This window comes from Porites lutea, chromosome 1 (genome assembly GCF_958299795.1).
Source record: "Porites lutea chromosome 1, jaPorLute2.1, whole genome shotgun sequence".
NCBI classification, from domain to species: domain Eukaryota; kingdom Metazoa; phylum Cnidaria; class Anthozoa; order Scleractinia; family Poritidae; genus Porites; species Porites lutea.
Window position 1 is genome coordinate 10,369,608 of NC_133201.1, and position 12,500 is coordinate 10,382,107.

Below are 12,500 nucleotides of genomic sequence, written 5' to 3' on the forward strand. Positions count from 1 at the left end.
AGCAAAATTCATCGTTAAATTATTACAGGGCTAAAAAAAAGAAAAATAGAAAAAAAGTACAAAAACTTTGTTGTTGTTTGTCTTGATAGTTTGAGTTGCAGACCTCTCCAGAGATGCTGGCTTATATAACCTTGATCAGCGTTGGTTTAGTGCAAATCTGCTCCATTTCTGGAATTAAACAGAAACCCACATACGGTATGTTTGTTATTTTCTTTAATGTGTTTCTCTTAGAACTCGGTGTATTTGGTGACAATCAATATCGGCTTCAACTATAACCAAATTTAAAGGTGGATTGATACAATTGAACGAAAGTGGTGTTATCATCAAGTTTTCCTCGTTGACAAATAGCAGTTATTTTGTTTAATCTCCCTGCCACCATCCCACACCGAGTCTGCGCAGCATGCTTTTCCGCATTCGAAAGTTGAAACAAACAAAGTGGTATTGGGAGGGGGATAAACAGCTCCGAAACAACGTTCACCCGAGAACGCAGTTCCTATACCAATAATTGTTTTGGGCAAATCTTTTCTTTGCGATGCTTTAACAAGGTTTTTCGATAAAATAAAAGGACAGGTTTCTGGCTGAAGTAGCGTTCCAACTTTAACTTTAGGATTTACTAGTGCCACGACATATTCTGTGAGTAATCACTCGGATTTTCATCCTTCACGGATATGCACTCTCGTGGATTATGTTTTACAAACAAAGTAAATTTTAACATATGGGAAACTGTTTTTTACGTTATGTCTTGTGGCTGCGTGCTATGCTAGCAAGTTGTCAGTCTATCGCTCAACCAATATTTGGGCATTAGAGAGCCGCTAAGGGTCTGAAACCGTGACCCTGTTTAGACAAACAATTGCTAAAATACTGTACATACCCTGTTTAGCACAACACCTTCAATTTCATTTCCCTTTACAGACAAAAAAACAAGTACACGCCGTCGTTGCTCTAGACGGAATTCACGTTATAGTCTATTACATTTGTATACTTGGAGTGCAAACAAGTTTCAGTTAGCAAATCAAATCAGTCGTGCAGGCAATACCCGGTTGACAGACTCCCATGAAATTCTAAACCCTGCTTAGGAGAGACTTACCCAAATTTGTATTTCCAGTTTAAGACAGGGAGGTCAAAAACCATACCCTGTCCCGCGGCACATCCCCGTATAGGCCATATAAGGAAATAGCCCCACGGACTACGTGTTCGAAACCATAACGTACAAAAATGACCAAGTAGGTCATCTCGCCAAGACGTGGGCGATCTCGGTTAGATATCCCGTTACCTTGCCCTGGTCATCTCGCAAAGGATAGATATTCGTGATCTCGGCAAGGTGGCGCTAAGATTTGAGGCTTCGCACCCCGTTTGGAAATCTTCGGGAATCTTCGAAATGGAACGAAACGGAACGGAACGTCTTCAGTACCGTTCTTTATTCGTCTGATCTTTTCGGAAATTCGGGAAATCACACGAATGACCCTTTTAGAATTCCAAATATCCTCACTTTTAAAACAAGGCTAAGTGCAAAACTTTTCTTATAAAAATGGTTTTATTTGCATGGGAACAACAACAACAACAACGACAACAACAACAATAATAATAATAATAATGATAAAAAGATTTTCATGTCAATAGCGTCGCACCCAGCATCGCTTTGAAACAGAGCTCTGAGACAAAAATTTAACTAATCTAAACCCATTGCTTTATCGCCGTTCTCGCTGCTGCCACCGTCGTCTTACTTAAAAAATGTGATATCCATTAACTGTATAAAATGTAATCTGATGCACCACATTGCAGTGGTGTAATGTAATGTCACGTCATGTTGTCTAATTCAAATCCGTAGTAAATACCATTGTAATAAACGCTAATTTCACTTTTGTTTAAATTTACAATGATAGTGAAAATTAAGAGGGACAATAACATTATAATTTCGCGATTTTGTTGTTGCTGCTGTATTCCTCTCGCTTACTTTATGTTACATTACAGATGTGGTGGAGGTACGTCTGTCGTACTTTGCCGGGATGCCAAATCCACGGTGGGAGCTCAAAGATGAGGAAATCACGAAATTAATGGTCAATGCCAAAGCAGCTGGACTGTTTGGATTACCTGAACAGATGCCTAGTAGACTTGGCTACTCTGGATTATTGGTGCGGGATAAAACTACTAGAATAACAGAGCTACTCGTTGGAGCTGACAGTTTTGACCTACAAATGAAATTGATCAAAACCATGCCAGACTACGCTAAGATAATCAAGGCAGAGGATGAATCAGACATTGAAAGCGACGCAAAAAACCTCAAATTTGGAACACCTCGAAGGAAACGATACGCACCACAATATGATGATGATGAATGGGATGGAGATAAATTTTACGATAGGCGAAGGTTTTGCAATAGCAACTACAACTACGTGAATGAGAGAGCGACAAATACTTATGCGATGCCTGGATTTGCCTCAGGAATTGACCTCCTGGCTTTCCCTGCAGTAACTCTTGCAAACATACAAAATGCGGCTTTGGCTGATGGCATGGTGCTCGGAGCAGGTGCTGCGGTACCTCCACCTCCAGCAGCTGTGATAGCACCTCCAGCTAATGAAAACCACTTGGTACTTATTCGGTATAGGCCAGGTAAGTGAAAAATACGCGGAAACCCATTCTGTTACCTGATACCTGGGTGAGTTAGCAATAGTTAACTTTTTCATTTGCACCTGCTTTTGTGACCAGTCTCTTCTATGAGCCATAATTTCGCATCGTTCAAATGCACTGGTTTATACACGTAACCCATGTGATTAAAAAGAAATTTGAATTATTTACCTTGTCTTTAATTAAATCACCCAAGTGGTTTTACTTAGGGGGCTTCTCTTCATCTATTAGTACGGTTGTATAACCTAAGACGGCTCATATCTCATTGACTTTCTTGGCAATGGTATTAGCTATGCGATTGGAATGTTAAGGTCTTCAGCGTCATGCATGTATAACCTGGTTGGTAGCATTTGCTCCTGCAGTTAAAAAATGCATCAATGTTCCTTAACAGGGGGAAGTGGGGTGAGGCACATTAACTTACCTGCCAGACGTAAATATCTTTCCCTACCGTTCCTGTTCTGATGGTCTCATATAATCGATTAATTCGCGCGAATTCCCTTGACTGTCCCTTAAGTTTTATCTTGTCTACCGGCGTAAGTAGGCTGACTACGTCCTGATCCTATTGAAGTTCTTCTTAAACTTACAAGCCTTTAGATCTATATTGCTTCTCAATATCAGGGATTGAATTTCGAGTTTCTTATTGTTTCTGATACATTTTTAACGTTATGCTTCTTTTTAGCTCGTACTCTATTCATTTTTTTTTCTTGCACTGCAGTACTTTTTCTTCTGTTCCTTCTTTGATAATATATAGATTTAGCTAGGGCTAAAAGCTAAAATTCAGTTTATAAACTACTTATACCAATTAATGTAACGAACTTCAAACTTATAAACTTCAAGCCTTTGCAAAGAAATCTTCAATTCCGTAAATTACTTTTGGTGCCCTTAATTTACCCGGTTGAGGGTGGAGTTCAGGTGATTAAAGGTCAAATGAACCAAAAAATCGACATTTTTTATTTTAGTTCAATTCTAGTGAAATATGTTTAATATGAACCCAATAGACATACTATGAAGTTTCAGCTCAATTGAAGCAAGCATGTCCGAGATATTCGCCATTAAAAATTGTTATTTTTTGGCCCTTATCTTCGTAGAGCGGTCGGAAAAATTGTCGGTAAAAACAGCTTGTGACGTCAATGTTGGTCAGGTGAAAAAAAGCGGGAAATTCAAAACAGTGTTTTTCGAGTCGACTTGGCGCACAAATTGTGGTGGTTTGTGCGGCCATAAACCTAGAAAGAACAAGCAATTTGTCTTCAAAAGTTGCAAGCTGTTGTTTATTTGTTGTTGTTTATTACCTTATTATTTAATTTTCTCGAAGAATACATCATAGTTAAACGGACTTTAACGACGGCATTAATTTCCTTGCGCTGTACTGGAAATGTGCGTGCCTAGGTCCGATTTTTTTCAAGATGTATTCACAAAATTTGTTCATATAAGGAAGTTTCTGGATATATAAGGTTCGGAGCTCCACTGTGGACACAAAAACAAAATATCTTTGTAAAGTGATTTGCCCAAAGAAATTCACGCTTGCCCACAATGTGTTTGAAGTCATTGAACTTTGTCGCACCCGAGCTGATATTTTAAAACCCACGCTCGATCGGACACTTTTGCTTCGCAGAACACTAAAATATAAACAAAATCCTCAATGTAAAAGTTTTGGCGTTGGTATGTGGGCACAAAAAGAGTTAATCTTTATCTAGCAAAATCTTCCCCCAAATCGGTTTCAAAGCAACTACAGTTTTTTAAAGTTGATCGTTTCGCGCAGATAAAGTTTGCTTTGTGTTGTCACGTTGAACATGCATAACACTTCTCAAAAACTAAGTAAGATTTCCTTCAAACAAAGTTGACTTATGTATATGATTTAATTACCGACTGAGGTCACTTTAAGGACCATAGACGCCGCTTTAAGCTCGCAAAGAGAGGCGACAAGCAAAGAACAATTCCATCATGCATAAAATTCAGCTTAAGTGAACTAAAAAAAGCTTCAATAAGGTTGCAAAACAACAAATTTCCACTCAAAAAACATAAGGCTTAAGGCTCTTATACCTGCTGACAATGAAGAAGTGAATTTTCTGTGCGAAATAACCTACCGAAAGATCTTATTTCAAAAGATCAGTTGCAAGCTTCGTACCCAAGCAATGATTCACCATTTAGCTATTTTTAAAAACTGGTCCATGCGAGGATCTTCATTCAAGCAAATTAAACTCAGTAAATTGAATCATTAGAAAGTACAGAAAACTGCACATAAGGGTTTGTTTTGCTCGCTTCAGTCAAATCCAGCTCCAGCAATTGTTTACGGGCAAAGAGTCAATTGTTTTGAAGCCACTGCCGGCAGTTGACGTTCTCAGCTACTTCATAGCGAGTGAAAAGGAAAATTTGCATACAGAAAGAAAACAAAACTACGTAATTAAAAATGAAAAAGAAAAAAAAATTACTCTGACTATTATTACTTGAGCAACGGAAAAGTGATCGAAGTAGTCTGTTCTTCTCGAATAAGCTTGCTAGCCTTCTATAGTTCCGAGGAAGTTTTAGCGCTCAAGTTTGTTCACTCGCAAGCGTTAGCATTACGGTTCTTTGACATAAGACAACGATAAAGCTGGTTCTGCAAAGGTAAATGAATCTGGGCATGTAAAAAACTAACCGTAACAACTAATACCAGTATACAAGCGGATTTTAATTCAACCTAGCGAAAGGAGGCGAAGCACTGGACACAAAATCAATTCACAAATCGAATGCACAATTATCAGAAAAATACAAACCTCTTTGGAAATGTTCAAAACGTTTTATTCCTCCTCAGACTGACGGAATGATCTGTTTTTACTCTAACATTGGTTGCTCTGAATCCAAAGTAATTTTCAAGTGACGAAAAAACAACAACAATAACAAAAACAAAAAGCTTTTACAAGGAGCGAACGTTCACACCTCGTGTATTTCATTCAATCTCAGTCAGAACTCTCACACAACGAGACAAACAAACGCAGGCGATAAGGGATGCGCAGAAGCTTGCGCAGAACGTTTTTCTGCCCTGAAAGACCAACATTGACGTCATAGTCTCCAGTCTATCACGCGGCCATTTCAGAAACGTTTTCGTGAAGTCTTCGGAAATGCTCGGATTTTGATCTTTTATCTTCCTTTAAAGGCTTGGGAAGAAAGATCTTTACCCAAATCTCACTTAGGATGGTTCTTTTTAGTGTTTGGTGAAGGTAAAGTGACAAAAGAAAATATTTCAATTTTTTGGTTCATTTGACCTTTAAGAATAGAATATCCTGCAAACACTCCTGGAATATTGCCATGCAAGTTATGAAAAGTTCTCTGCTTATAGCAAAACGAAATTATTATGACAGGGGGAGAGTGATCACACCTGAAACTGACTAAGCCATTTAAATAGAAAAGAAATCTATGCAGAATAATGAGAAGTTTTAGTCTTCTTATAGCACAGTTTGCAATGGCTGTTTTAAGACAATTTCAGGTAGAAAAGAAAAAAACACTGATAAATTCAGATTTACTGTCCGGCTATGTCCTACACGGTCTGTTCTTCCAAAAAAAAAAACAACAACAACAACAACAAGGAAGAAAAGACCGTGTAGGACATAGCCAGACAGTAAATCTGAATTTATCAGTGGTTTTTTCTTTTCTACCTGAAATTGTCTTAAAACAGCCATTGCAAACTGTGCTATAAGAAGACCAAAACTTCTCATTATTTAAATTAATACTAGGGGTAGTCATAGCTTAAAGAGAGCGTTCGATATGCGAAGTGAGTTATTTCCGGCCAGACCATAGATTTTTACAGGCTTCTATTATAGAGTTAGTGTCCAGGGAGAAAAGAAAGTTGATGACGATAGTAATGATTAACATATAATGTTAAAAAAAAAAACAAACAAATAATACATGTATATTTTATTGTCAAAAGGTTAACAGAACAACATGTGTTGCCACAGGCGGCCCAGACGTAGTGTGTGTTAATATATTAATATTCACATGCACAAAATGGGATGAGTCGTCGAAACTCCCATGAACTGAAATAGTCCAAAAGTCAAAATATAACAAAAAAAAGCTAAGATACTTTTAACTGAACGTCTCCTTGTCTTTCCTGGTAGGCAAAAGTGGCATTTTGTTGAGTTTTGCAATCGTAGATATTATCCACTAAAGAAGAATTAAAGGCTGGCTACAAAACAAACGAACCATCTCCACGCCCCTCCACGCGAAGCGCTATAAATTTGAGAATAATCGACAAATCCGCTCCAAATTGCTATCGGCTAATCTGCAGGTAAGGTGTGCTCCGGCTTCTTGCTCCCTGGCTCCACAAAACCCATCGCAACTGCACGATAATCGCTCGCTCATCAACAAACACTGTTGACCTTTACGCTTCGCCATGACCGCAAACTGGCAGGCAATACTCGACGTGAAATATTCAAGCTTAGCGATTGCGTCCGCGCGACAATTCAGCACTTGATATGGGAATGATGGTACTATTGTTTCTAGGTCAATCAATCGGAGAAATAATATTGAAACCCCTGTAATTTTCAAAATAATCCAATCTGCCTTAGGATCACCGAACAGATACGAATTTTATAGCGGAGCTAAAAAAATTGAGCGGCAGTGAAAAAAGTGAACAAGAACATGTACCACATTTCCTCATAAAACGTGAAAACCAGGAAGTTTCTGGACGTTTCACGTTGTAGTCATGCAAAACAACGTCAAGGAAAATGACAAAAAAGTGTGAAGTAATTAGACCTATTGTTGTTTTTCACAGTTCTGGTCAAGGGCTTCCAACGACTGTTATCTGTAAAATATCTCTTCGGAGAAGCAAATTTTGCCTAGAATTTTCTTTTACTTGGCTAAAAATTTCTAGATGACCATTCTATTCATGTACAATTTTCGAAGCTCATCTCATCATGCTAATAAATTCCCTACGATTGTCTGAAGTTTAATTTTTCACATTTCACTCCCCGAGTTAGGCTATTTTTCGTAGATAAAAAGGAAGCCTAAAATTGTCGGATTCAAAAATGTGATGAAAGAAGGAATCTGAAAAATTATCTCCTTTGTAATATGTTAGATTGCATCTAAAATCTTCGGGAAAATAATTCTGAATTCCTGGTAATTTCGAAAAGACTGAAGTTCCCCTGGAATAGCCGAACACTGAGATACAAATTTTATAGAGCCGGTTAGAGTTTATTCTATAGAGCTTAAAGTACTTTATGAATAGCCAAAAAAGTGTTTTTCAATGTATTTGAGGAAATCGTCGTTGGGTGCCCTTGTCTCGTTGCCTTCTCCGCTTAGTATTACACGTTTTTATATTTAGTATGAGCAAGCTATAAATATTATTTGAGAGCTTCGCTTTTAGCCCTCCTGACTAAATCTATGCATTAGCGCCGCTTAGAATGCATTTTTAGAGATCTAAAGTACTCTGGACAGCCTAAAAGTGTTTTCAACGCATTAAAGGGGAAATCGTCGTTGGGTGCCCCTGAGTTTTGAAAATAATAATAATAATAATAATAATAATAATAATAATAATAAAAGATATCGCGCACATAAATTTTACTTAACCATATCTTCAGGTGTATCTTCTATTCAGCTGGATAGCCAAGGCCAGATTTTGCCTTTTCGTCTTCCCTCACCAGTTTCGACAACATATTGTGGAGTAAGACGTAGTTCTGGAAAGAACTGTTTATTTAATTAGTCCAAGCGAATAGGTCCAGTAGAGTCAAGAACCTATGCAAGCGGCTGGACGAACAATGTGACAGCAGCTGTGACAGCGAACACTAGAGGATTTCGAACTTGAAAACCAGGGCCGCCCTGTTGAAAACTTACTGACGGTCGCGCGATCACCTTTTGTTTTCTAGTCAAAACTAACGCAACGGACCCTCGCATAGTGTTGATTGACCTAGAAGCAATAGTACTATCCTTCCCATAGCAAATGCTGCATTGTCGCGCGGACGCGATCGCTAAGCTTGAATATTTCACGTCGCGTATTAATCCTGCCAGTTTGCGGTCATGGCGACGGGTAAAGGTCAACAGAGTTTGTTGATGAGCGAGCGATTATCGTGCAGTTGCGATGGGTTTTGTGGAGCCAGCGAGAAAGAAGCCGGAGCCGACCTTACCTGTAGATTAGCCGATAGCAATTTGGAGCGGATTTGTCGATTATTCTCAAATTTATAGCGCTTCACGTGGAGGCGCGTGGAGGTGGTCCGTTTGTTTCGTGGCCAGCCTTTAATTCTTCTTTAGGGACGGACCATTAGAAAACTTATGGGGGGGGGAGGGGGGGGGGGGGGGGGCGAAGTACAAAAAAAATATTCGCGCAAGGCAAAATTAAATGAAAAAAAATTCGTGCACGCTAATTAACCCTAAAAAAATATTCATGCTACGGCCTAAAAAAAATTCATACAAGGAATATGATAACGAAAAAAAATTCCTGCGGCTCAAAAATTCCCCTCCCCCCCCCCCCCCATAATTTTTCTAATGGTCCGTCCCTTAGTGGATAGTACCTACGATTGCAAAACTCAACAAAATGCCACTTTAACCGGCCAGGAAAGACAAGGAGACGTTCAGTTAAAAGTATCTTAGCTTTGTTTTGTTATATTTTGTCTTTTGGACTATTTCAGTTCATGGGAGTTTCGACGACTCATCCCATTTTGTGCATGTGAATATTAATATATTGACACTTAATCGAATATGCCTGAATTCGAAATATATCCAAGTAATTTAGGGTGGACCGGAAGCTCTAAGAACGGCTCACGGGATTGGTTTAGGAAACAATAGATAGCCCTAACCCAAACAAAACTAACAATGAACCCCAACTCTGAAACAATAGAGCTTCGGGCCAACAAGAACGTAATCAAATTAGAGGTCCTAAAGAGGTTCTGGCCACCATAAAAAAAAAAAACAAACAAAAACAAAAAAAACAAAAAACAAAAACATCGATTTAAATGTTCTCGGAACGTAGGCAGTCTTAACGTCTTAATGATGCCGACAGTTTCGATGACTGTCAGCCATCTTTATGAAAACCTGGAAAACATTAATAGTGTCAGAAGCTTTAAATAGGCTTCTGAAGGTGTTAATTATTGCGATGAACGCGCAAAGTCACTCTGTAGACGCCCCCCCCCCCTCCCCCTGGTTTGGGGGTAGGCATCACTTGTGTCCATATGAGAGAAAGCTGATAGGCTCCCTCGTCCCTGTTCATAGTAGGAGTGTTCGATCTAATACATATGCTTTCCTTGATCCATCGCTTAAACTTGTCGCTTTCCTGCTCAACTATTTCCCAATTCATAATATGATTGTTCTGACAGACGTGGTCTGTTATGGCTGATTTATGGTGCTGATTGGTAGAAGCTCTACGGGTGGATCTTGATAAAAGCAATCAAATTAAAGTAATAACATGAACTCTAAGCCAAAAAAAAAAAAAAAAAGAAATCTTCACATCCCTAAGAGCCTTCGGCATCAGACACCTTTAGAGAGAGGGGCTAAATGATTAAGAAAAAATATCCTAAACAAACCTGAATTGAAAAAAATGTTAAATTATAGGTCTCTTAAGTAGTAGCAATTTACAGGTTACGATTTCTAGGGTCGGTGTTTCTGTCTTAAGGGAAGACCTAAAAGAAAAATCAGGCCGACTTAAGGACTTTTGTCTTCCCGTAAGCCCATTCTATTTTCTTTTCTTTTTATTTTTTTCTAAACGGCTCCGGACGAACAGTTATGTGTAGCTTTTACATTCATACCTCATCATATCTGAAAGAAAATTTTACCGTAAGGTGTATAATATTTTCTCTGAGGACAGACTAATAACAAAAATCCAATCTTTCACTACAAATATAAACATTAATACAACAACTTACAACTTGTTTTATATATATATAAAAAAGGCAAAAAACAAAAAAAAACAAACAAACAAACAAAAGACAAACTCGGGCTCAAAAAACCGGCGAGTCTGTCCGTTTTAGAATAGAGGAGAACTCTTTCATTTTTTAGATAAGCTCACTTTTTCTGTGAGAATATAAAGTCGTAAACAAACAACTGAAAACAAACGCAGTAAACTTAATTCAAGCGGTATTCTGCTATATTCAGGACACAAGTCATAGAAAAAGAGCAGCACACTGCACACTGCAAAATTCTTGAATGGCAAGTAATGAATGAGAAAATGAATAGCAATTCAATATGGAACATGTACAAAAACAACACTTCAGTATTAATTCAAGAAAGGGTCCGAATGAACAATGAATGAACAATGACAGATGAACAATTTCTTGAATCTTTTTATTCAAAACCCATAAGTTAATCCTAAAAAGCAATTCGCGTAAGGCAAGTTAAATCGTTGCGTTCACGCATGTTATAAAATTAAATCGGTCTAGCACAAAGTCAATTTCAAATGCACATTTTGTGGTTTTCCTTTCACGCCGATGTCAAAATGTAGAAAACGTTCATGAAACCTTTATAAATACAAAAATTCCTTTTTAAAAACGTGATTTTCTTTGATCATAGAGTACGGAATGTACCTCAAGTGTCTTCAGAATACACGCTGCCTTGGTTGGTTCATAACAAGCCAAGTTCTCCGATCCGCCGTGTAGAAAACAAGGTTGAATTCCTCGAAAGACAATTTCATAGCGAAACACTTTCGTTTGTCCACAAAAAGGAAACTCAGCATTCTTTTGAACTTTCTCTTTCCGCGCGCCAGCCACGAAATGGCTGGCGCGCGTTCATGATGTGGTGGTTTTCAAGACTAAAGTTTTGCATTTCAAGATTGAAAATACGCCGATAAAAGACACATCGGTGCACATATGATAGTGATGCACAGTGCACATAATGAGAGGAAGCGAGAAACTATAGTAAAAATTTTACTAGAAAATTAAGGTACAAGTAAAAAAAAATAACACTCAGTCTGGACAGTCTGCAGTGTGCATGGTCTGCGTTTCAGCATGACCGCAGCCATTTTGTTGATGGATGACATTTACAAAGGTGTCAAATCCCTTTCTTCCCTCACCCGCTAAATGGTTGACATGACCATTGGACGTTTGTGGGGGAGTGGGGTATGGGTCATTTTGACTTATTTAGTTCCAAGTTTGTATTGGAAGAATTTTCTCCCAACCTCTCTGGAGATAGAAATTATTTTCCCCGACATATAACGGTGTAAGATTTTTTTTTTCAGCATTATACGTCATGAGCGACATTTTTTTCGGTGCAGGATATTTTTCGCCCAGTAATTTAATTGTATGCTTTTTTCCTCTCAAAATCAGTCTGCAGGAAATTTTTTGCTCAAATCACTCATAATCTCCTCAAAAGTCAAATGGTCGGCCCCTAAAATCCACCAAACATTTGGTCAGTTGACAGATTGTGATTTGTCAATCATTTCTAAAAGCTTTTGAAACAGTAGGGGACAGAACTCTCTATGGGAGAGGGGAGGAATTCGTTTCTACTTACCCTACCCGGAAAGTCCGTACGGACGTACGGTGACGTCATAACCAAATTTTATCGGATGGATAGTTTACCAAATTTTATTACCCATGGAGCTCCGCTAAAGTGAACTAATAATAATTAAAAAAATGAAAATTTCAATCCTACTCATTTTGATTTACTACCCGTTGCCTTAGACGATTAAAAGTTAAAAACTGCTCACTTTAGTGCCCGTTCTTTAGGAGGTGAGAAAGTATTGTCTTGTTGTTGTTGTTTTTTCTTTTTAAAGAAATAATGTCGTGTCTTTTTTTTTTTTCTTTCTAACTTTTACGTTTTAGCCTTTTTCATGTCGGAATTTTGTCGTATTTTTTGAGTTTATTTTCCTAGAAATTCCTAGAGGATAAAACATCAGCACTTGACGTTTTCAGTAGCGGTTTGTTCATCCCTCTCGCACATTTTGAGAGATGTTTAGTGATGCTCAGTTGCTATGGTTACGA

At 38.2% G+C, this 12,500-nt stretch overlaps 1 protein-coding gene and 1 long non-coding RNA gene across 2 annotated transcripts in view; both read left to right on the top strand.

Annotated features, from left to right (window-relative positions):
- Window positions 1-2,104, top strand: part of LOC140941001 (uncharacterized) — a 13,626-nt gene extending 11,522 nt beyond the window's left edge. Inside the window, exons 2-3 of the long non-coding RNA XR_012166405.1 lie at window positions 90-195; window positions 1,972-2,104. This is a non-coding gene — a long non-coding RNA (uncharacterized lncRNA). The remainder of the gene's footprint in view (window positions 1-89; window positions 196-1,971) is intronic.
- Window positions 2,105-2,354: 250 nt separating this feature from the next.
- LOC140935037 (uncharacterized) overlaps window positions 2,355-12,500 on the top strand; it is a 15,248-nt gene continuing 5,102 nt past the window's right edge. Inside the window, exon 1 of the mRNA XM_073384575.1 lies at window positions 2,355-2,610. Coding sequence (XP_073240676.1) covers window positions 2,424-2,610 — 187 coding nt within the window. The 5' untranslated portion in view covers window positions 2,355-2,423. The remainder of the gene's footprint in view (window positions 2,611-12,500) is intronic.